Source organism: Leopardus geoffroyi, chromosome D1, assembly GCF_018350155.1.
Source record: "Leopardus geoffroyi isolate Oge1 chromosome D1, O.geoffroyi_Oge1_pat1.0, whole genome shotgun sequence".
NCBI lineage: Eukaryota > Metazoa > Chordata > Mammalia > Carnivora > Felidae > Leopardus > Leopardus geoffroyi.
The window spans coordinates 75064909-75088250 of NC_059329.1; the positions used below are offsets into that span (position 1 = coordinate 75064909).

The following is a 23342-nucleotide window of genomic DNA, read 5'->3' on the forward strand; positions in this document are numbered from 1 at the left end:
ACTCTATTTAAGAAACTGGGGAACTATATTATCATTTTAGAAAGATTTTAGTCAATAGTAACTAAAAGTTTTCAGTCAGGATAAACTTCTGGAAGATTTACATACATAGGATCTTTTCTTTCTTTCTTTCTTTCTTTATTTCTTTCTTTCTTTCTTTCTTCCTTTCTTTCTCTTAATGTTTATTTTTGAGAGAGAGAGAGAGAGAGCAGGGGAGGGGCAGAGAGAGAGGGAGACACAGAATCTGTCTGAAGCAGGCTCCAGGCTCTGAGCTGTCAACACAGAGCCCAACACAGGGCTCAAACTCATGGACCCAGAGATCATGACCTGAGCCCAAGTCGGATGCCCAACCAGTCAGGTGTCCAACCGACTGAGCCACCCAGGCAACCCCACACAAGATCTTTTCTTATCCAAAGTAAGATAATAGACATTGTTTTGCATGATACAGTGCTAAGCAAATGGTAAAAACTGAGTAAGTACTTTTTAAATAGAATTCAGGTTTTTTTTTTTTTAACGTTTATTTATTTTTGAGATAGAGACAGAGCATGAATGGGGGAGGGTCAGAGAGAGGGAGACACAGAATCCGAAACAGGCTCCAGGCTCTGAGCTGTCAGCACAGAGCCCGACACGGGGCTCGAACTCACGGACCACGAGACCATGACCCGAGCCGAAGTCGGCAGCCCAACCGACTGAGCCACCCAGGCACCCCTAGAATTGTTTTTACAGGGCAAATGAGACTCTGTGCCTAACTCCTGGAAAATGGAAGATTTTCCTGTAGCCTTTCAAAAATGCAGTTAATTACTTGACTGTCAGAAGACGTTGATAATATATTCCCTACCTGTGTTGTCCTGCAAAACGTTGGCCATTGTGACAAGCCCTCATTTAGTTACTTATCCAGCTGAGCAAATAATTGACCCGAATGTACTCAAATAAGACATTGAGATATAAAATCACTTCTTTAAAAGTTGATTTAAAAATTGATAGTTTTTTTAAACCTAAAATAATGACACTTTTCCTTCCAGCTTATCTCTTATTTTAGGCTCTCAAGATTTGAAAACCAGCCAGTGATACATGCCTTAAAGAATCTGCAGTCAACCCACACGCTTCTATATAATTAATAGGATTGCTCAGACAGCTTATCTGCTTAAGTTCTGAAAATCTCTTTATCCTTTATCTGCAGGAACACTAATCACTTGAAAAGAAGAGGGCTGAGGGAAGTTGTTTCAAAGCCAAGTTTAAAAGAATTTTCTTGTATCAAATTTTATCAGTTTTCTCGGTTCCTTGCATCTCATTCCCTTTCAGGTATTTTAAATTTGCGGGAACAGTGGGTGAGTTGCTTGCCTTGCTGGTGAGATAAGCATTTCTTAAGGCCTTATCTATTCGCTCCTTGGCTGGATTCCACCAGGCCCAGGAAACAGAGAAGTATCTGGTCTGGGAATTGGGAAGCCTTGGCTCTGGGTTTCCCTCTGTGATTTGGTAAGAGACCTTTAGTTACCAGGTGTGGAAAGGATTGGCAACTTTAAGCAAAGGAAACTTACTGGAAGGGCACAAAAGGCCAGCAGAATCAGTGGATGGCTGAAAATCAGGCTGGAACAGGAACAGGTGCCATGGCCTTTCCAGAAGTTGGGAGACAGGAGCCCCAGCAGCAACCTTGTAACTGGACCAGAGTGGTGAGGGGCCACTGCTAGGGACCAATGGGTCAAATCACAGGGAGGTTGGCCTAGATTTACAATCCATGGGGTCCACCTCATAATTCCTTAAGAGGAAACCAGGAGGCAGTTTGGGAAAAGAGACTCCATGCTGGGCAGATAACTTTGTCTACTACTGTGCTATTACTTGACATCTTTAAAGTTGCTTCCTGCTTTAAAAATGAACGGACAGTGCTTCTCCCATGAGAGCCTTTCAGGTTACCATGTCCCTGTACTGTTTGCTTCTATGAGTGTCTATAAGACCAATGAACAAAATAATAAGACAAATAAGGCAAAGACATATAGGGAAACTAGTGGGGTATTAGTTGTCCTGCTTTTGGTAATTTTATCACTGTATAATAGGGGTTGTATTCATTATTTGTTGCTGCATAACAGTATTACCACAAACTTAGCATCTTTTTTTTTTTAATGTTTATTTTTGAGACAGAGAGAAACAGAGCATGAGTCGGAGAGGGGCAGAGAGAGAGGGAGACACAGAATCTGAAGCAGGCTCCAGGCTCTGAGCTGTCAGCACAGAGCCCGACGCGGGGCTCAAACCCACTATGAGATCGTGACCTGAGCCGAAGTCAGACGCCCAACTGACTAAGCCACCCAGGTGCCCCCACAAACTTAGCATCTTAAAACAACACAGACTGATCACCTCATAGTTTCTATGGGTCAGGAGCCCGGGAGTGGCTTAGCTGGGTTCTCTGCTTGGGGTCTAGATCCAGGGCTGTGGTCAAGGTATCATTTAGAGTTGCAATCTCATCTGAGGCTTGACCGCAGAAAGCTCCATCTGCAAGCGTACTGAGGTTGTTGGTAGACTTCTTTCCTTGTACCTATAGGTGGGACTGAAGATTTCACTTTCTTATTGGCTGTTAGCTGCAGGCTGCCCTCAGCTCCAAGACACTGTCCCCAGTGCCTTGTCATGTAGGGTTCCCTAGTTGGGTTACACTACAATCTTAAGTAATGTAAGTACATAACCAGGTACACATAACCACACATACACCATCACCCTTACTGTATCCTGTTAGAAGGAAGACACAGGTCCCACCCACACTCAAGGGCATGAATACCAGGCAGCAGGGATTATGGGGGAACCTTATGAATCTGAGTAGAAGAACCCAGTGGGACAATCCTCAGAGCAGTCTTGAAGTCTAACACAGCTCATTCTTTCTGTGTATCTGATTTCCCTAAACCTCAGTCCCAGGGTGGGGTGGGGGGCAGTGCGGGTTACTTCCTATGAACTGATAAGGAGGCAGAACAAAATCCTGGCCTCCAGTCCCTCTAGTTCAGCTTTAGAGCAGAGAGCGGGGATGTAAGGAGCTTCATCGCCTCAGACCTACCATGACCGGGGTGGTTTCTCTTCACAGTTGTCTGGGTGTAGTTGAATCTGGTGGCCTCCACTGAAGTATATCTTTTGCCTATATTTACCATTGGGCAAGTTACCTTCTCTTTGGTACTTAGTTACCAAGTTACCTTCTGCATGGAAATGCTTTCATTTGTTCATGTGCACATACTGTCTCCCTCAACTATATCATAAGCACCTTAAAGGCAGGAGACATTTCTTATATCAGGAACCCTTCACATATCCTCCCAAGTAGGATAAAAGCAAAGGCAGAGGTACTTTGGAAGAAATAGTTCATATTAGTTCTCTAATGGTGTGAAGGAAGGGGAGTCTGTAAGTCGTTGTGAAAATGTGCTCTCTTCGCTGTACTTGGTTATAGAAACAAAACATGTATATTCGAGAGGAATGACCTTACAAATGCTTAGAATACCCGGAGTGTGCTCAGTTCCTACTACGGCAGCTAGGCATACATGTGGAAGCGTATTCTAACAATGGGATTCTGGATTTACTGCTTTAATCTCTGTGAGCCTGTGACCTCATCGTCTTAGCTCGGGGAGACTAAGTCTTTAAAATGTATAGCGCAGTACCTAGCATATAGTAAGTATATACGAAATAGGTATCATGCTGATGCTTTAAGACCCTGACCAGTGAAGGCCCGTGTCAATTCTGAAGGTGTAATTCATCCCTGTAACAAAAGGGTCAAGGAGATGCACACATAACAACACATTGTAGCTCGTTCCTTCCCTTAGAGCTCATGGGGGTTCAGTGTGGTAGTTCCTGGAGTAAATTAGATTCCCCATTGCTGTTTTCCCATCCCTGAAGTCGGGCTGTTTGGAAAGTGTGGTAGGACTGGAGCTGTAGCCCCCCCTCCTCTGTAGACGGCAGGGGACAGGGCCAGAGGCTGGCCATTCGCGGCCAGGGTAGGAAGTGCCTCTGCTCCTGTCTTTGGTTTCTAAGTGCCCAGGCCATGGTGGAAAGCTCAGGAGACTTAGCTGCATGTCCCGGGACAAGCAACAGCCTCTCCAAAGCCATTTTCACTCCAGAAAGTAGAGCCATGTGAGGGGGGGGATCAAGAGGGGGGAGGAATACGGGAACATTTTATACACTTGGCAGGTCTAAAGGAACCCAGAAGTCATTCTCCTTACCAAGGACTTGCCTCTGAGGTTTGTTTTCATTTTCTCCCAACAGCGTCCTAACTGGCCAAATGAAAATGTGAAATATATTTTAGAAAAGTTTTAATTTGAACAATTTATGATTAAAAATACAGTTTATAAATAATTTTTCCATAGACTTGATTGAGGATTGTTGCAAACTTTACAAAAGGACACACTGCAACAAGAACAGATTAAAGAAATTACAACAAATACAGCTATAGCCCTCCTATTTAAAAATACAACATTATACATCACAGCATTTTCATTGTGCAAAGTCGAAGACGATGCGGCATTGGGCATGTCACATATTCACTCAAAGGGAAGTCAACTTTAATATAGTTACTTTGCATAATAGCATAGGCACAGCTGAGACAATGAATCCTTCCCCCCCCACCCTCCCGGCAGTTAATATACCTGAGGTTCAACTTTTTGCTTTTGTCTGATAGGACTGATGGCTGAAATTGGCTTAGTACAAATATGTGTGTGTGTGTGTGTGTGTGTGTGTGTAGAGAAACAAGTGTCTGCTTTGAAATTAAGTAAACCCCCAACATATTTACAATATTTTTAGAGAATGTGTTCTCCAAATCAGTCTGATTATATCTTCTCATTAAACAACTCTTTAGAAAATTAAATGAAGCCAGATCTGTCAATTAATGGACATCCTCTGTCGAGACTTCCAGTTTTCGCTGTGGGACAAAGAGAGTTCCCACGGAGGTTTTATTAGCACCATCGAAATCCATGCAGGATGGGCCCATTGGCTTCACTGGTCCACCTGGGGTACGGAAGAAACTTTCGGCCACTGACTGTGACCCTTTGGGTGTCACAGGAACAGGCTGATCAGAAAGAGAGGAAGAGGAAAAGGAAGTCAAACCCACACAGATAGGAATGGCCTAATAGCCTCAGAGGGCTGGACCGGAAGGGCATATCGCACGGTAGGAGCCTGGCATAGTTTGCAATCGGCTGGGGGTACTGCGGACTCTCTGGATACTCTTTCTGGGTTTGGAAGGCAGCTAGGCCTTCAGTCTCCTCCTCCCATCCTTCCCCTCTCCAAAGAAGCAAAGCAAAAGCGAATCTCCTGTGATATTATTTGAGCCTTAATAACCCCAGGAAAAAAATCCACTGAATGGAAATACTCTCACCTGTTGTGCCCCTGTCGCAGCAACTGATTGTCCACTCGGTTGGTTCTGGCCGGGGACTGGAGAGTCGTACCTGGTGGCCCTTCCTTGCTGAGTACCTGCATTTTCTGGTACAACACTAACAGGGTCTATTCTTGGAGACACAGGAACGGCTCCGGGGCTGGCAGACACCTGCACACTGGGGGAGATGAGTCCCAAGTGCTGCAGTGTGAAGTTTACAATGGCTGAGCTCGGGTTCTGGCCGGGAATGGGGTGGCTCGAAGTGAGAGCCGGGCTGTTCCCGACAGGTACAGCTGCCACGGAAGTTGGTGAGACCATTAGCTTCAAAGGTGTTACATGAAAAGAGGGAAAATTAACAGCAGTGAGTTCGGGTGATGTCACTGGAATGACACCTGAAAGACAAGGGGGGAAAATATCTTAAAAGCACAGGCATTTGTCCAAGAAGCTTACAAGGCTTAAGTGAACTTGAGCCTGACCCACATTTGAATAGTTTTACATACACTCACCTGTGATTGGGGAGCTGTAGATCCTGTGGTTTGGGGAAAGTGTACTTGAGTTTTCTTTACTAGACAGAATAGACTCTGCCCCCAGGGATGAGCACTGGGTGAGAGGGATTAGGTATCCTGATGGGAACAAGGTCTAGAAAACAAGGAGGAAGGATTTATTTTACACACAAATATGGAAGAAAAATGGCCATGTGCCTGTTCCAGGACGCCTATCCCTTAGTGGTTGGTTGTCTCATCAGGACCAAAGCGTCCAATGGTATGGGCTATGGGTGGCCCAGCTATATGGCTCCCTGAAGACAATATCCCTCCCTTCTATTCCTGACTTTTGAAAACCATGTGTGTCTTAAATGTTACCTGTGGTCTTAGGAAGCGTCCTAAAGCTAGCAGTCAGCCTGTCAAGAGATAGGATCTGCCCAACACATCCCCTCCCACTGACATCCCTAAGTCCTGCTATCAGACTTTTTGGTGTGATGTGGTGCTGTCAGAACCATGTTTAATGCCGTTGGATGCCATAATGGCATTGCTGTATTATTCTATGGTTGTTCTTGAATTATGTAGAGTGGTAACTTCCCAGAGTGTTCCGAGGAACCCTACTTCCATGGGATGCAAGTTGTCCCTACTTGAATCGTGGTCCAACCTGCCACGGAAATGGTTAACTGAACAAAGGAAAATGGTGTCTTTACTGGAGAATTCCTGGGGGGCTTTAATGATGGCATGCATTGTAAATCCCCGAGGGGCATCCAGCAGGTAGCATTTCCCAGGCAATTTAGCAGCTAAACTTTTGGTAGTATTGGTATTCAAGGAAAACATTTTAAGAAATGTTGACTTAGAGAAGGGGGCTGCCAAATCCTGGGCCAAAATCTGGCCTCCTGTCCACTTTTGTAAAGAACATTGTATGGGAACACAGCCATGCCCATTCATTTGTGTTCTGTCCATACCTGCTTTCTTCTATTTTTACAATGGCATAGTTGAATAGGCAGCACGGAGACCATAGGGCCCACAGAGCCAAAAATATTTACTACCTGGCTCTTTACAGAAAAGGTTTGCTGACCCCTGATTTAGAATAAAGTAATTATACAACTACAGATGTATTCTTCCTAGCACTTCAGGTTCCGGTGATACCAAGCACGCTTATAACGCGCCAACGGAAGGGCAGGGCACCAGAGTTCGAAAACTATAGTTGAAAAGAGAACTGATTAGTTCGTACTGGAGACCCTCGTGGCACAGAGCAAAAGGTTCAGGCAATAAAGTTATATCCTAAAGAGAAATGGCCAGTGTTGGGTTGTGTGTACCCCCCACCACGCCTGCTTGGCCCCTGTACTTTAGCAAACGGAGAGCCTGCATGGGTGGCTGAACTGCCTGAAAAGTCTGTTTCGGCCTTACCACGAGCAGGCCTGGCAAAAGCTAAAAGCAGCTCTTGTAACCTGGGGGCCCTCTTTTTATCTTCCTTCAGATCTTTCTTCTCACCATTGTCAAAACAACAGTCTACACTTTGATCTAGCTGTTAATAGGTCCCATCTTTTCCTTGGGAACCAGCGAATTCCAAATCTGCAAGGCTAACAGTGTTTCACGACACTGCTATTTATCAGTTTTGTTTCTGAAATGTTTGGCACTGTTCCTTATCTTTACTCGTTGGTTCCCTGAAAGCCGCAGGAACAGAAAGTTTTAATGGGTGGATTTAGGCGATTTACAAGTAGCTGTTCTTTACTACCGTTCATCACACTCTCTCATGGTACAAGTTACTCTGGTGGCTGGTTTAATTCTTTCAAATCTTTAGCAAAACCTATAGTACTCTAATAATTATTTTTCAATTTTCTACAGACTACGTTCATCACAAAATCTTTCAACCTAAGATGCCAATTCCTTTTTTTTTTTTTTTTTAATTAGAACTGTTAATTAGCAGGTTGAATGAATTTGGTATATTTCAGCTTGCATGCTTCCCATCCAGTCTACATCAGCTCTCGTATCCCTTTCTTCCTATTCTATCAGCCTGTTTTATGTTCATTGCCTGACATATTTGTGTTTGTTTATAAACTGTCTTCTCTCCACCCACAGAAGTGCAGATTCTTAGTAATGTTTGTTGAATGAATTAACACACAAATCTCTCATTTCCTTTGTTCAGCTTAGTCCGTGCTAAAAAGAAATGGTCAAAATGAAGCCGTAGAGATGAAAAGAGAAGCAGGGGCACACGGAAAATCTATCTACTGAAAATCCTAATCCTGAATAACTAAGCGAGCAACAGGAGACCATTATTAAATCATATCCATTGGCCCAAAGAGATTATGGACCTCCCAGAAAATTGAATCAAGCCAAAGCCCTGTGATTTTCCCCTTAGCATGTATATTACATGCAAAATGATAGTATGCCAAGATAATAGATGTTTTGAATGGTTACCATGAGGCCATCCTCAGGGAAGATTTGACAAACTCTAAAGCCTCTTTAATAACAACAGTTGCAGATAATACCCTTCAGCTTATACGGTGCCTTAAAAGGATCACAAGCCCCTTTATGTATATTATCATGTAATAAATTCACTTAACCTCACAAAAACTGTAACGTGGCCCTGGGGCAAGTATTCAAAAGCAACAGTCACCAAAGGCAGGTGCTGGGTTTGATTTGATCCAGAGCACGGTGCTTTATACCCAGTAGATGATCAGGAAAAAGTCGTGGGATAAATTCTTTATAGATGTGGAAAAACAAGATGTAGAGAAGGAAAATAACTTGAGTTAATAGCAGGGACAAAATGAGAGATTAACTTCTGCCTCCATGTTTAGTGGTGTTTATTTGGTGATAATGTCCTCCATATGTAATTGTCCTGAGGGAGAAAAATGAGATAGCCTATATAAAAATGCCTAGTACTTCTGCTGCCCGGTATACGGGTAAGCATCTAATAAATGTTAATTCCTTCCTGAACCTAACTCCACCTAAGGAAAACAATTACCTGGAACATCAAAGTCTCTAGAAACCAATGCATCAAGTGTACCTACAACCTGCCAAGATACGTTGGACTTTTCTGTTACATAAAATAGAAATTTTGGTTTAAATTTTAAGTGGACAGTTAAAACAGAGGGGACAGTTTATCTTCCGGGCAACAGATGCCAGGTACGTGACATCCAACAAACATTAGGTAATGACTCAGAAAGCAGGAGTTACAGGAACCCTATGCATCCACCCATTCATTTGGGGTTACGTCTGCTTGTAAATTATTTAAGACTTTCGTGACAGCTGTTTGCATTCCAGTATGTGACACAGCAACAGACTTAAGGACAACCACCCGTGGTGCTTTAAAAAGGGAGCAAATAATCCCTTCCTCCAAAGGTTAAAAATGTCCCTGCCGTCATCCCAGTCAGGGGATTAGCTGTCTGGGGCTTTGTTTGGATTATGGGACACTAAGGAACAGAACCTTGTCTTCTGAGAAACTGCTCTTTGCTCTGGTAAATTTCACAAGCTACCAAATTCTCCTCTAATCAACTGTGCACTTCCTGAAGCTTTACATGGTTCGGGGCTGTACTTACTGTGGAGACACTGTCAAGTCCTTTCAGGTCCTCTTTAAATTTCTTTTTGGAACCACTGTCCTCGAGCATGCTTGCCCTCTTTGAGCCTCTTTCTCCAGCAGGCTCCTTGTCTCGGTTCTTCGCACCTGGTCTCTCAGGCACTGGCTGCAAGCTTCCAGGCCTGGTGGAGGCACCGGATTTGGTGGCGTCATTGGCTGCCTTCTCGGTGGTGGCATCTGTGGAGTCTTTTGATCTTGTAGCTTTAGAAGAGGGGGCGGGGCAGACTGTCGGGCTCAGGCCTTGGGGTGGCGTCACGGTCTGGGCGTGGGCAGGCTGCAGGTAGATGGCATAGGACGGGCCTGAAGGGGCCTGAGGTAGGATCATGGGCACTGCAGGTGACAGTGGGCTGGGGATGAGGGGGACCACCCCCAGGGGCTGGATGAGGGGCGGGGCCGTCAGTTCCAGCTCAGCGTTTGCTGGGGTGTGCAGAGGAGACACTGGTTTGCAGTGCCCGCATCTTTCCAGCTGTCCCTTCGCTTTCTTGCTGGGTTCGCTAAAAGACAAGATGTAAAATATGACACAGTGGAAACACATCTTCTCTAAAATGTTCTAAGACTGGGCCAGATTGTAGCCGTGCGTTTAGGAAACGAGCAGGTAGCTTCTGTAATGACTGCATAAAAGTTATAGAGAAGACGGTCTCACCAGTCTTCAAGGCTAGTGCGTATTCTTACGTAAAGCAAGTAATCCTAACGATGCAACGTAAAAGTAATTCATCCTGCTACTAAAGAGTATTACTAACCTACCTTGACTGCTCTTCTAACTGCATTTTGCAAATAGCTGCGAGCTGAGCCATTTTACTTGGGAAGGGTGCCGGATTCTGAGCGCTCTCAGCTGATAAAACAGAAAGGGGGGTGGTGATGTTGGTCACGGCAAAAGAAGGAATGCTCACACAGATAAAACATCATTGAAGTCAAAGGAACAGAAAACATGCACCTCCCTTCCAAATCACATAACCATTAAAACCCACCAATTATTTTTCGTCTTTTCATTCATACGTGAGTTAGGCTTCAAGTGAGTGGATCGGGGTATATGGGTATTGAAACAAATCTCTAACAAGCACCGTAGGGATCAAGTAAGTGAAAAAAAATCAGATAAAAAGGAATTCTTCAGAGCAGAGCCTGATGTGACTGAAAACATACCTTTGCTTGTCTTGATGGGGCTACTGGGAGCAGAATTTATCTTTCTCCGGTCACTTTCTATGCTCTTAACCAGTTTGATCAGAGATGGGTGTCGAGTGAAGTTTGGTTTCCCACGCGTGGAAAAGAGGTTTTTGGCACAGTTGTCTTTTGAAGGCCGCTTCACTTCTAGATCGGAATGGGGGAAAGGAAGGACTTGGCCACGTCCTGAAAGAGAGAAGGGCAGGGGGTCGAAACCCGGCTGGCTCGGCCTCCTTGTAGGAGATGAAGTCAAAGTGTAGGTCGAGAATGATCTTTAGGAATGAAAGCAGCAACATTTATAGAGCACCAGCTCTGGGATAGACACTGTCTGAAGGGCTTTCTGTACAAAACCTTGTTAATCTTATTTTAATTGAGTTCTGAGGTAAGATTTCACACCTCAACATCTCTGAAACCCACAGCATCTTACAGCCAACCAGTGGTGTGCTAGAGTGTAATCATTAGTGGTTTCTCTTTCTTATTTTATATATATATATATATATATATATATATATATATATATATATATATATAATTGTGCATCTTATAGTCAGTGGAGTCCTACCCTGATGAAATATGGTGGCTCTCACTGCTATGGACTGAATAATGGGGTCCCCTCAAGTCCACAGGTTGAAATCCTAACCCTTAATGTGATGGCATTAGGAGGTGGGGCCTTTGGGAGGTGCTTAGGTCATGAGGGTGGAGCCTTCTTGAGTACTCTTAGTGCTCCCATAAAAGAGGCCCCACAGCACTCTCTAGTCCCTTCTGCCATGTAAGTTATGACGAGAAGACAGCCATCTAGATAGCAGGCTCTCGCAAGACTTCCCAGCCTCCAGAACTGCAATAAACTTCTGTTGTTTATAAGCCACCCAGTGTATGGTATTCGGTTATAGCAGCCTGAATGGACGAAGACGCTCTCAACAACTCCACCAGGTAGGTACTTCTTAGGAAATGCATCCCCATTTCAGAGACATTCATCAACTGACCTTGCTCTCTCAGCTAGTACAACGTGGGCCTGGGATAGGAGCCCATCAGTCTGGCCCTGGAGCCTGCACTCTGAATCCCCTGCACCAAAGGACCTCTCTCTGAGATGGCAGTTGACTCTTGAACAGGTTTGGACTCTGCAGATCCACTTATATGCAGATTTTTTACAGTGCAGTGCTGTAAACGTATCTTCCTTTATGGTTTCCTTGGTAAGATTTTCTTTTTTCTAGCATACTTTATTGTAAGAATATAGTAGATGATACATAAACATACAAAGTATGTTTTAACTGACTGTTTATTTTCTTGGTAAGTCTTCTGGTCAACAATAGGCTATTAGTAGTTAAGTTTTGGGGAGTCAAAAGTTATATGCAGATTTTTTACTGCATTCCTAACCCCTGCATTGTTCAACAGTCAATGTAAATTCAAAACTGCAATAACCTTGCAAAGATACCACTCTTCTTCCCATCTTGCAGGTGAGGAAACAGCCTTGGAGATGTAACTTGTTCAAGGCCACATAGCCAATAAGAGGCTAAGTTTCCCTCTGCCTCGATGGCCCATGTTCCTGCTACTTTAAACATTTCTGTGTGGGATCTTTGATGGAACATAAAATGTCAGAACCCTGGAGCTGAGATGGAGACTAGAATATTGATACTGGAGTGAATTCACTTCATGTTCTCGATGTGTGTAGGCTCTGTTATGGTCACTGGGCAGCCTAACAATTAAGCAATAGTTCTTATGTTTTGTGATGCTTTCCACTTTTTCGGATCCCGTCACGCACAGATTCTGCCTCGTGAGTACAGGGTTGGAGGTGTTTTGGCCCTTGGGTTGTTGATGGAACCAGCAGCCAGACTTTCCATATTGGCACTCGTCTTTGTCTTTCCAACAACTTATATATGTTCTTTCCATGTGGGAATGTGGGCAGGAAGGGGAAGGGAGAACATCTCCCAACGCACATTAATTGAAAACAATGAAGCAAAGAATGAAGGAAAACAAATACATACCACTGGGATTTGGACTGATTTCTGGGCCTGTCCATTTAAAAGCTGGTTTTCGGCCTCTTTCTTCCGTAACATGAACTTTCTTGATAAGATTCAGGCTACTCAGGACATTAGCTATATCATACAACCTCCTAATTTTTGCTAGAAAATAAAAGATATATACCACTTAATGGAATAATGAAAGATCAAAGGACTTTGCTTCTTGAGGACTTCATATATATTCAAAAAGCTATCCTAGTCATCAATGTCAGGCAGAGAAAAATGTGACTCTTTTAAGTTATTCTGGTGATACTGCGTTAATTCAAACAAGAAAATAGTTTTAAATATTGAAAAGACTGTTACTGCTGGTACTGAATTTAGAAATGACAGAGATTGAAAAAGGAAAAATGACATTGTGAGATCACCCTATCGGGAACTATGTTACAGAATTTTTAATAAAAAGTCCCCATTACTGGTAATCCTCTAATGAAGATTCAGAAGAATTTTATGAACAAATAGAAATGAAGCGTCAATGATAAATGTATTGCTTTCCAACTTGTGACAGTTTATAACAATGAGATTTATTTAGTATCATAAGCATGGAGGGTGCTATAACCCATCAAAATGTGTAAATTAAAAAAAAAAAATTTTTTAATGTTTATTTATTTTGAGAGAAAGCGAGAGAGAGTCTGGGAGGGGCAGAGAGAGAGAAATCCAAGCAGGTTCTGCACTGCCAGGTCAGAGCCTGACGCGGGGCTCGAACTCACGAACCATGAGATCATGACCCGAGCGGAGATCAAGAGTTGGATGCTTAACCAACCGAGCCACCCAGGTGCCCCCAAATTTGTAAACTTTTATATTGTCCTTACGTTATATGCAAATCACTGATTCGTTAATTCTACACATCTTACACGCCTTAAAAAGTTTTATTACAAGAAACTGGTCTTTACTTCCAGCTTGATACTACAAAATTATAAATTGACCTTGTTCTTCGTAGCCATGCCAGAAGGTTTTGAATTCCCTGGGGATGCAGCAAAGTACACATCCACAGCTCCTGGAATGGTTTCCAAGGCTGTGACTAACTAGCGAAACGCAGAGCTGAAAACTGTCTGGTGAGTCAGAAAAAGCAGGCAGCCCATCCGTAGTGGGTTGAAATTGCACATCTCCCGAGCCAATTGCCAGTATTACTGCCTTTACTCTCGACTTAATTTTGTCTTTATAGAGACACTATCAACCTGGAGATGTCTGAATACACTTTCATGGGATTAATGCAGCTTTACAGGAACGGGAAAGGAGTCGGTGTGATGGCTCCCGGGCACTCCCCACAGCGGTCCCCTCGTCAGGCGGGTCCCCTGTTCAGGCTAGCCTCATGCCCTAGGTGGTGTGCTGATACCCCCAGAAGACGTGGGCATGCTGCAGACCCTTCCCATGTGCTGAGCACTTCTTTCCACACTCTCCTCTTCTGGAGGCTCCTGCAAAGCCTGTCACTGAGGCGCGGGCAGAGCTCTGCATCGGGAACCCAGCCCAGGCCCCTTTCCTACTTTGAGCAGGTCTGGCTGAACCTATTCTTTCAACTGGGCTGCAGGTCACTTCTGGGAACAATTTTAGAAGAGTTATTTATACCCTTCCCTAGAAGAGCAGAGATCTGGGTTCCAGACCCACTTGACAATGTATTGCTCATTTAGACGTTTCTGAGCGACATTTTACGGTTTCAGAATAGGTCCGAAAGCCCACGACAGTCCTGACACTTACTTTTAAACTTGCTTTTATCCAAATCTTCCACGTGGTCTTCCCCAATTAGAATCTTGGCAGCAATTTCTAGGCTTACTATCTGAGGCGTCGACACCAGAAACAGCATCACAAACTTCTGGCTCATCACTCTTAGAGACTTATCTTTGCGGCTGTTTACAGAAGCTTTGGAGGAGGAGGAGGAGGATTAGAGAATTAAAATTCATGAAGGGACAAGTGACTTCTAAAGTAACAGGGCTAAAAATACCACAACCTGATCAGACAGCTGACAACCACAGCGTTTTAGCATGTTAAAAGGCAGGATTTGCTTTAGAACCGCATTCTCTAAGAAACCATTTTCTTTAGACCCAGGAGGAGGGCCCTGTGGCCCAGGCTCTTCCGACCATGGCTCACCTGCCCGAAATTCCACTCCAGGGAGTTCGACAAAACACATGTCCGCGTGTCCATTCTGGCCGGTGTTCGATTTGATGATATGATCCTCTAGGCTGATGGTCTTACCAAAGTCAAACTCTTGTTCGTATTCTTTCTTCTTGATCATCATAATCTGCTCGGCATACTTGTTCTCTTCCCCGACGCTTTTCAAAGTCCCCAGGGTTTTGTGGAGATTATGTCGCCCGTGCCAAGTGTATCTGTTTTTGGCCAGGCGGCTCACCATGTGTAAACTCTCTAGGACATTCACGATATCGTAAATGCGTCGCCGCTCAACATCTGCGAAGAATGAGCAACGGTACATAACGAGGATCAGGTTTTGCAACGTGTAGAGAACTGAGAAACTTTTTCTTCCATGGTTTATGAGTCAGCGGGTCTGGATGACACAATTCTACTTACACTCAACAAAGAGCGTTAAGGACGAGCCAGACACGTTTCTGCTCTCATAGCGTGTAAATAACGATAATAGGAATTGGAAAGGTAACATTTATTGAGGACCTACTCTGTGCCATACAGCTTTAGGAAATTTTTATCCTAAACTGGTGAGGCAGGTATTATTATTCACACTTTAATGATGAGGGAAGGGGGCTCAGGCTGCTATGTAGCCCAGGCCAAGGCACGGAGCCAGTAAGTGACAAAACCAAGTCTCTTAATATTCTAAACCCCACACATTACGAGCTGGTTTTTTTTTATATTACTCTTCAAAGCACGTGTGTGCACACACATGCACACACACGTGTGCACACACACAGGCAGTTGTCATAGAATAGGTACAAAGCACGGAGATTTCTTGCTGTTCCTGGAGCCTGCCAGATGTGCCCTTGCCTGAAGCCCCTTTACTGGGCTGCTCCTTCTGCCTGGAATCCCTCTTCCAGATGCCCTCATCACTCCTCACTTCCATCTTTTCAAGTTCTTGCTCAGATGTCACCCTTTCAATGAGGCCTGACCTGACCACCTAATGTAACATTGCAAAAACACACTCCCAGCCCTCCTGGTCCCCCTCTACCCTGTTCTACATTTTATTTTTCCCCACAGCATGTATCACCTCCTAACATGTTATTATACCTTGCTTGCTATGTGCTTTGCATATCTGTTATGATCTCTCCTTATCTGTCCTTTGCATACTCATCTATTCCCCCCCGCTATAAAGTAGGTTCCACAGGAGGAAAGATTTTATTCTTTGTTTAAAAAATGTTTATTTAGCGGGGGAGGGGCAGAGAGAGAAGGAGACAGAGAATCTAAAGCAGGCTCTGGGCTGCCAGGGCAGAGCCCCACACAGGGCTCGAACTCAGAAACCGTGAGATCATAAGCTGAGCCGAAATCAAGAGTTGGATGTTTAGCTGACTGAGCCACCCAGGCACCCCAGGGTGTTACTCTTTTTATCCAATGACGTTATCCCAAGCTTTTACAGTATTGCCTGGCACACAGTAGGTGATCAACAGCTACCTGCTGAATTAAAAGTACAGCCTGCAAAGCTACAATTAAGTGTGTGTGACTAGATGAGTCTAAACGGCTATTCTTACAATAGGAAATCAAGTCAGTATTTATAAACATGCATCCGAAGAGCAAAACTTTCTTCCTGGAGTGACAGCTATATATTAAAATATCCTTCCTATCTCTTCAGTTTCAGACTCTGAGATTTTCATGACTCCAAAAGTATCCCAAGTTTACCACAGACCCCTTTCTAGCTGTAACTATTTTCAAGTCTATGAAGACAAGAATAAAGGGGGTAGGAGGATCACAGTAACTTGCCAAACACCAACACAAATTGTCCTCAGAATCGCGCCGAGTGGCAGGCGATGCTAAAGCCCCGCTGCTACTCACGGAACAGGCTCCTCATCACAAACCAGGAAGATACCATTCTCCAGCCTAGCTCTTCAAGGAGAGAGCGAGGGAGCCCAGAGAGTGCAGACAAAAGTTCAAAGTTGTAGCTGTTTTTGAAACAAGTCATAAAACAATGTTGCCTTTCTTGGGGCGCCTGGGTGGGTCAGTTGGTTAAGCGTTGAACTGCAGCTCATGTCTGGCTCTCACCGTTGGTTCCTGGCTTGTTCCTGAGTTCCAGCCCCGTGTGGGGCTCTGCCCTGGAAGCCTGCTCCTGATTCTGTCTCCCTGTCTCTGCCCCTCCCCACTCTTTCTCAAAATAAATAAACATTCAAAAAAAAAAAAAAAAAAAAAAAAACAACCAATGTTGTCTTTCTTTACAGCTTCAGAGCTTTTGAAATGCAATCAGAAGCAAACTCCATTGTGATTTTTTACTTCTGTTTGAAAACTCACGGAAGTTGGAAACTATATGCCTTTATTCTTAAATTAAAAGGGATTCAGAGGGGCACCTGCGTGGCTCAGTAGGTTAAGAGACTGACTTGGGTTCAGGTCATGACCTTGAGGTCCGTGAATTCAGCCCTGCATTGGGCTCGGTGCTGACAGTTCGGAGCCTGGAGCCTGCTTCAAATTCTGTGTCTCCCTCTCTCTCTGCCCCTCCCCTGTTCAAGCTCTGTGTCTCTCTCTCTCAAAAATAAATAAACATTAAAAAATAATAATAAATAAATAAAAGGCTTCAGAGATTTATAATTTCCATGTGGCATTATCTGTGTCGTTAAGAACACTGGCTAGATGAGCGTGGGTCTGAAGGAGTAAGTCCATGAAGTCACTTTAATTATTAACCTGAAATGGTTATATGGTTAAATGGTGAGCTCTTTGCATACTTACTAAGTTCTTCAGCTACTTCATCAAGACAGATGTCATTGTTCACAGCAGGGTTGGGGTAGTTAGGGTATCGTGCTAAGAACTTATGACACAACAATCCTAAACTTTTTTCTTTTCGACTTGGTTGGGATTTCTCATATTCATCTCCAGATAAGTGTTCCTACAAAAGAAGAGGTAAATCATGTCTGAATCGGAAATAGAGTTGGACAGATTTATGAGGGTCATCTGCCCATGACGGCTAACACGCTTAGCTTCAACAGCTGCAAAACTGGGGGTAGAAAGGTGGGAGCCAGTGTAAACTGCGTGGCAGATCGAAAAAGGAGGCTTGTGCTGAAATATGTCAAAGGCTCAGGATTCCTAGTGCTATATTTGATGGAGTCCTGTGCTCCGAAGCAGGCTAATAAGTCTGTGGATGTCGATGCTTCATATTCACATACATAAGTGTGGGCACTTCTGTAATAGCTATTCCTCCCTGCTCCTACACACACACACACACACACACACACACACACACACACACACCAGCCTCCTCCCAGCCTTTTGCAAACCTACGTGCAAACAATCTTTGGCCTCAGGTAATCCGTTTCTGCTATCAAACAACCCCCTTTTCTGATCTCTATTTCGTATCTCGGGGCTCACGGCACTGATGAGCATTTTCAGGTTGGCTGTTGGTGTCCACGGTTCTCCCTGGGAGAGTTCCTTGGGCTTGGTGGGCGTGGTCAAAGGGCCAAAGTCAGGCTGTATCTCTGTCAACACTATATTTGCTGCAGTGGATTCTTTCAGAGGTGTTTTCATTAGTCCTCTTTTATGTGGCTCAAAAAAGAGATTTTCCTGGTTTAAAACAAGTAAATAATTAAATCCACCATAAAACAGGATTTATCATACAGCTTTCGATTCTAGAAATTGTACAATAAATAAAATATTGTCAAGGGAAAAGTGCCTAATGAGGTTATAGGGCCGATTAAATTAGTAACTATCCCAATGATCCCTTGACACTTACTGTCCTTTTTACCAGCTAAATTTCCCATTTTTAATTTTGTAGTTCATCCTATGTTCCAAGAATTGAACAAAAAAACCTTTAAGGCAGAATTTTAAAACCTTTTTGACATCATTTTTGATTTAGAATAGTGTTGCAGTTAGTATAAAGCGTTCCCATACACCTTTCACTCAGCTTCCTCTAATAGGACTGCTAATTTTAAATGATCCAAAGCTCCTAGGAGTGACTTTTACACACAACACTGCAATAAGTAAAGGCCTACATGGCAGAAACCATGTCCCATTCATCTGTGTGTGTCTCATCTGGCACAGGGCTCCATACACAGTGCTCAGTAAAACACCACTGATGTGGAAGAGTCAGAAAGCCAAGGAGACCAGGGTGAGGGCTGGCATATGGTCATACTTACAGGCAAAAGCTAGAAGGGAGCAAAACCCAGAGTGCCGATGAGCAGAGAAAGTCTGCTCTTACAAGATTTACCCTTCTCACTTTATAGAAGGAAAAATGGGGCCCCATAAGATAAAATTAGTTATGGTTCCTGGCAGAGGCAGGACTGCCACTGAGACATGATGGTAAATGAATAGCAGTTCACAAGTAAGAGTAATGGAGACTATGTTTCTTCCACTTTTGGACACTGGGGACTTCACACATTCTTACTCTCTATCGCTATTTTAAAGGAAATGCTTGGAATGACAATAAGTAAAAGAACACAGAGACTCACTAATTCCTCAGTGACTTTAGGAACAAAGATTAATGGGGCTGTTTAACATGTCCGTGATTCCTTAGGATTTATCAAGTGCTTTTCTATTTGTATTCTCACCATATCCTACATGTAATTCTGGTCTGCAGAAGAGGAGAGGCTGGCTGAGAGAGGTTACACAGGCCTTGAACCTGAATGTCCTCAATCCAACTATGGTGTTCTTCCAGGGAAATCAGTGTGACGAATACAATGGGGGACCCTCCTGGGCAGGTGCACCTGAAAGGTGCTGACCCAAGAATGGGATTTCTCTAAAGGCTGCTGTCCTTTACCTCAGACTATCAGACACAATAGCGATTCTCATTCGACTAGTATCTAAACCTTTTAGGAAATTTGCATTTTTCAACCTATCAGTAGCTGGACGCTGATCAAGACACCCCTACTGACAATTCTTATTTACAAAATGCCTATCTCACAAATAGTATTTATGGCCCCCAAGTTTAAGAAGCTGCTGATTCAGTAGAAAATCATCTCAAAAAGAAATCTGATCTCAAATCACGTCAGATGCCCTCTCTAAATTCTAATTGTTCAAGAATTCTGAGAAATATCATAATGCAGTTAACGAATCTTAGTATTCTTAAAAAAATACCTTTTCTCTCTGCTTATTTCTTTGAGACTTCCATTTGCAATCAAACTATTAAAAGCTTTGGATTACCTTAACTCTGGCCAAACTCTTCCCTTCTTTAAAAATTAAATTTCCCTTTCTTCTGGGTTTTTATAGTAGCTTTAATAAGATATTGGATATGGGAAAACCATAGGGTTAAATCAGGATGACATTGCTTTTAAAACTGCGAGGATGAATACTAAAGTTAAAAAGGTACCTTTTCATTCTCCATTCTGTAAATTTCTCATACATTTAGAGTTTCTTTAAAAATGAAAAACTGGAGTTGCTCCCAACACCCTGATGGTTTAAGTAGTTCAATCAGTTCTATTAAAACGTTTAATATCCTTAAAAAGAAAAGGAAATAGAGAAAGTTAAAGAAAAATAAAACCAGGAGATCGGCTGAATATTCCCTCATGGACACCAGAGGCCATTTAAACAAAGACTAACGAAAAAATGACAAATTACATTTACATTTTATTCCTGACCAGAGATCACGCTCCTGGGCAGAGAACTCCCATCAAACGCCAGTAAATTCCTTCAGCAAACCGATCCACTGTCATGAGACTCAAAGCAAACCACAGAACTTCCAGTGACAGCTTTCTCCCACCTTCAGGGACGGCACGCCATTCTCCAGACCCCACCGAAAAGGACTGTAGCAAGCACTAACACCCACCTGTTCACAGGTCAGGGTTGGGGACGGAGCCAGCGTCCCAGCCCTGCTTCCGGCTGAGCAGACACGTCCCCAAGCATCTGGATAAAAGTGTACATCTTGATGCCTGAACTTTTCCCCTGACACACACTTGCACAGGCTCAGCAGTAAAGACTTGGGAAATAGCTTGATGGGAAACTTCCAAATTCAGTTCTTAAGTTCCGAACATACTCCGGGTATTTAAAGAGCGCCTTATGATTAAGACTTATTCTTTTTTTAGGACATCCTTAAAGATGAAAGGCGCGGTGTACTCTCAATTCGGGTGGCGCGTTCACGCCACGATGTTGGATCTCACCAAGGAGGCTGCATTGGTTCAGTAAAGCCACCAGGTACAGTCCCCCGGCCGCCACCCGCTCCGCGCCCCGCGCACTTCCCCCTCCGCCCAGCCAACTACCCCTCCCCCCGGGCCCAGTCCGCGCGCCACCAGCCCTGCAGTTCCCGGACAGCATCCTCGCCGTTCCCAGGGCAACGATTCCTAACCAATCAGAGAGCTGGACGCGGGCCTGCGATTGGTTGGTGGCGCCAGGGGCGGGTCCGGACCTTCCGCCTTCGATTTAAAAATTTGGCGCGGAAAGCCAGACCGTGGCCGGCACCGCCCCTTGGCTGCGCGGGGCTTGAGCGCGGGCAAACCCGCGCCCGGAACCACGGTATCCCCGCCCCTCCCCCTCGCTCGCCCCCTCCCCTCTGCGCGGGAGCTCAGCTCCTCCCTCCACGGCCCCCGGCTGAGCGAGAGGCGGGAAACGGCCGTCGCTGCCGCAGCCCTCCCGATCCCTCTCCCGGTGCCGGGCCGGCTGGGTGCCGCATCCCTCTGCGTCCCGCTGACCTGTCAGTTCACTTCACGGTTGGAGCCTGCGGGGGCTGAGCGGGGGACACTTCGGCACCGCTTTCCCCGCTCAGGTCCGGGAGCCCGCGTGTCGGGCCGTCAGTCGGTCCTCACGCTGCGCCGAGGTGGGTGCCACGGAGGGAAACGCCGGGACCGGGCTTGGCGGGCCGGCGGGCGGGCAGAGGGAGCGTGACCGTCCAGGAGCAGTCAAGCCCCCGATTTGAAATTAACCCGCTCCCGGCGCGAGCCGATCCCGCGGGCTGGGAGGGCCGCTCCCCTCCCCCACGCCCGCTCTTCCCGGCCCCGGACCCCGCGCGCCAATCGCAGCCTCCAGACAAGAGCCGGCAGCGAATCAGGGTGCAGGCACCGCCCTCTGGTCCGCCTCCGAGACAGAGTTGGGGGAAAAGTTCAGCAACTTTTTTTTTCCTTTTTTTTTTTTTTTTTTTCCCCCTGAATACCCCCTCCCCTTGCTAAAGTTGGGGAATGAAGTTTGGCCCGCCCGGGGCACGAGGACTGAGAAGCGGGCGCTCTGCGATTCCCGGTCTGGCCGTCCCACTCCCTGCCTAGCCCCAGATCCACTCACCTGCCCTCCGGACCCCAGCCGGGACCGTCCCCCCTTCCATCTCTGGCATGCATTATTGTGCTGCCCACCACCTGCCCCACGGCCTCTAGAAAATTGGTGTGCAGAGGGGGAAGCCTGACCAACTGGTGCCCAAACTCGTTAGGCGTGGGGTCTTGGCCGAGATGTGAGAACTCAGGTGTGGGAGGAGGAGTAGTAAGGTTGAAAACCCGCCAAGCCAGTTCCGGGCGTCTGCCTTCTTCCCTCCCGTGGTCTCCCACCCGCTCGTCCTTTTCCCCTCCCTAGTCGTCTTCCCTCACTTTCCCCTCTTTTTCCGGTTTCCGATCCTCGGACAGTTTCAGCATGGAATATTGTAGAGTTCTAGATTAACAGTAGGATTGGGAGACGCTCTAGTCCAAAGCCCTCGTTTTGCAGACAGGGAAACCGAGGCCCGGGGCGGCAGAGCTGTCTTGCCTGTGCCCGGATTGGGTTGCCCTGCGTTGGCTTGCCCGGCGGTTCTCTGCCTTAAAGCGTTTCCCCTTTTCTGGGGACCTGTGCTGGAGTCGCGGTACCGCATGTATTGCCCAACCGCGCCTAGATCAGGGCGCCCATCTACCGACGGTTTGGTTTGAGCTCTTCCCCCTTTTTTGTGGTCTCGCGTCTCTAAGCTCCAGCAAGGCCCACGACCCCGATCCCCCAGTCCCACTCATACTTACGTGTCAGTGAATCACGAGTGCTGATTTGCAGCGCGGGACAGTCTCCTATCCCCGAACGAACGCAATGTAAGGGCGGGGATGCTGTGCTACGGTGGCTGGGGTCGCAGCGCTGCAGCGACAGACCGTAGGACCGGGGGTCCGGGTGGCGAGCAGTGGCTTTTTCACCCCGCAGATCTCAAGCCTAGGGGTGCACAGGGTGGCTGTCCCAACGGTTAGCGCCCTGGTGTCCCTGTCCTCTCCTCCAGCCGCCAGCCGGGGGGCACGGGCCATATCGACTTCAGGCAAATGTTGCTCAGGAAGGCGCTTCTACTTGGAAGTCGGCCTTTCGCGGGTGCTGTGCAGATGGTCTCAGATTTACAATAAAGAGAGAGTCACTGGGCAGAGTCTCACCACCAGCAGCGCTAAGCAGCTGGTTTTTATTGAACTAGGGTACACCTTTTCCAGAGCAAGGTGTGGTGACACATGCATGAACAAAAGGGGGGCAGTGGGTGTTTCTGCTTTAGCCACAGTTTCAGATTTTTGCCTCCCTGTCCCCCATCCCCAGCCCTTAGGGGAGTGCTCCCGTTCCCCTGTGTTCAGGGGCAGTGAGGAATGGGTTCATACCTGATCTACGTGGGCATTTATGCCCCAGATCTGAGTGCCAAGGACCTGTGAGGCACACAGCACAAGGAACAGCCACCTCTGCTGACACCGCACAGATGGCATCTCATTTGATACTCAGCACAGGTGTTAGTTAACCACGGGCCATGAAAGGGAAGCAGAGCATTTTAAAGTAACCGTCCCTAAAGGACAGGGCTGGGA

The 23342-nt window shown here is 45.7% G+C and overlaps 1 protein-coding gene across 2 annotated transcripts; it reads right to left on the minus strand.

Moving 5' to 3' along the window:
- Positions 1-4251: 4251 nt before the first annotated feature.
- Positions 4252-21528, minus strand: E2F8 (E2F transcription factor 8). Of its 2 annotated transcripts, XM_045484742.1 has the most exons (14): positions 21267-21528; positions 20408-20484; positions 19952-20078; positions 17932-18210; positions 17383-17539; positions 14641-14955; positions 14251-14412; positions 12523-12660; positions 10523-10726; positions 10127-10214; positions 9345-9876; positions 5830-5962; positions 5327-5715; positions 4252-5020 (listed from the first exon to the last, which is right to left on the minus strand). In XM_045484742.1, exons 3-14 carry the CDS (start codon positions 19964-19966, stop codon positions 4838-4840), a joined length of 2595 nt encoding a protein of 864 aa, XP_045340698.1. In that variant the 5' UTR covers positions 19967-20078; positions 20408-20484; positions 21267-21528; the 3' UTR covers positions 4252-4837. The 2 variants fall into 2 exon arrangements, with proteins under 2 accessions (XP_045340698.1, XP_045340697.1); XM_045484741.1 differs by lacking the exon at positions 20408-20484 and having other exon boundaries at positions 21267-21505.
- Positions 21529-23342: the final 1814 nt, after the last annotated feature.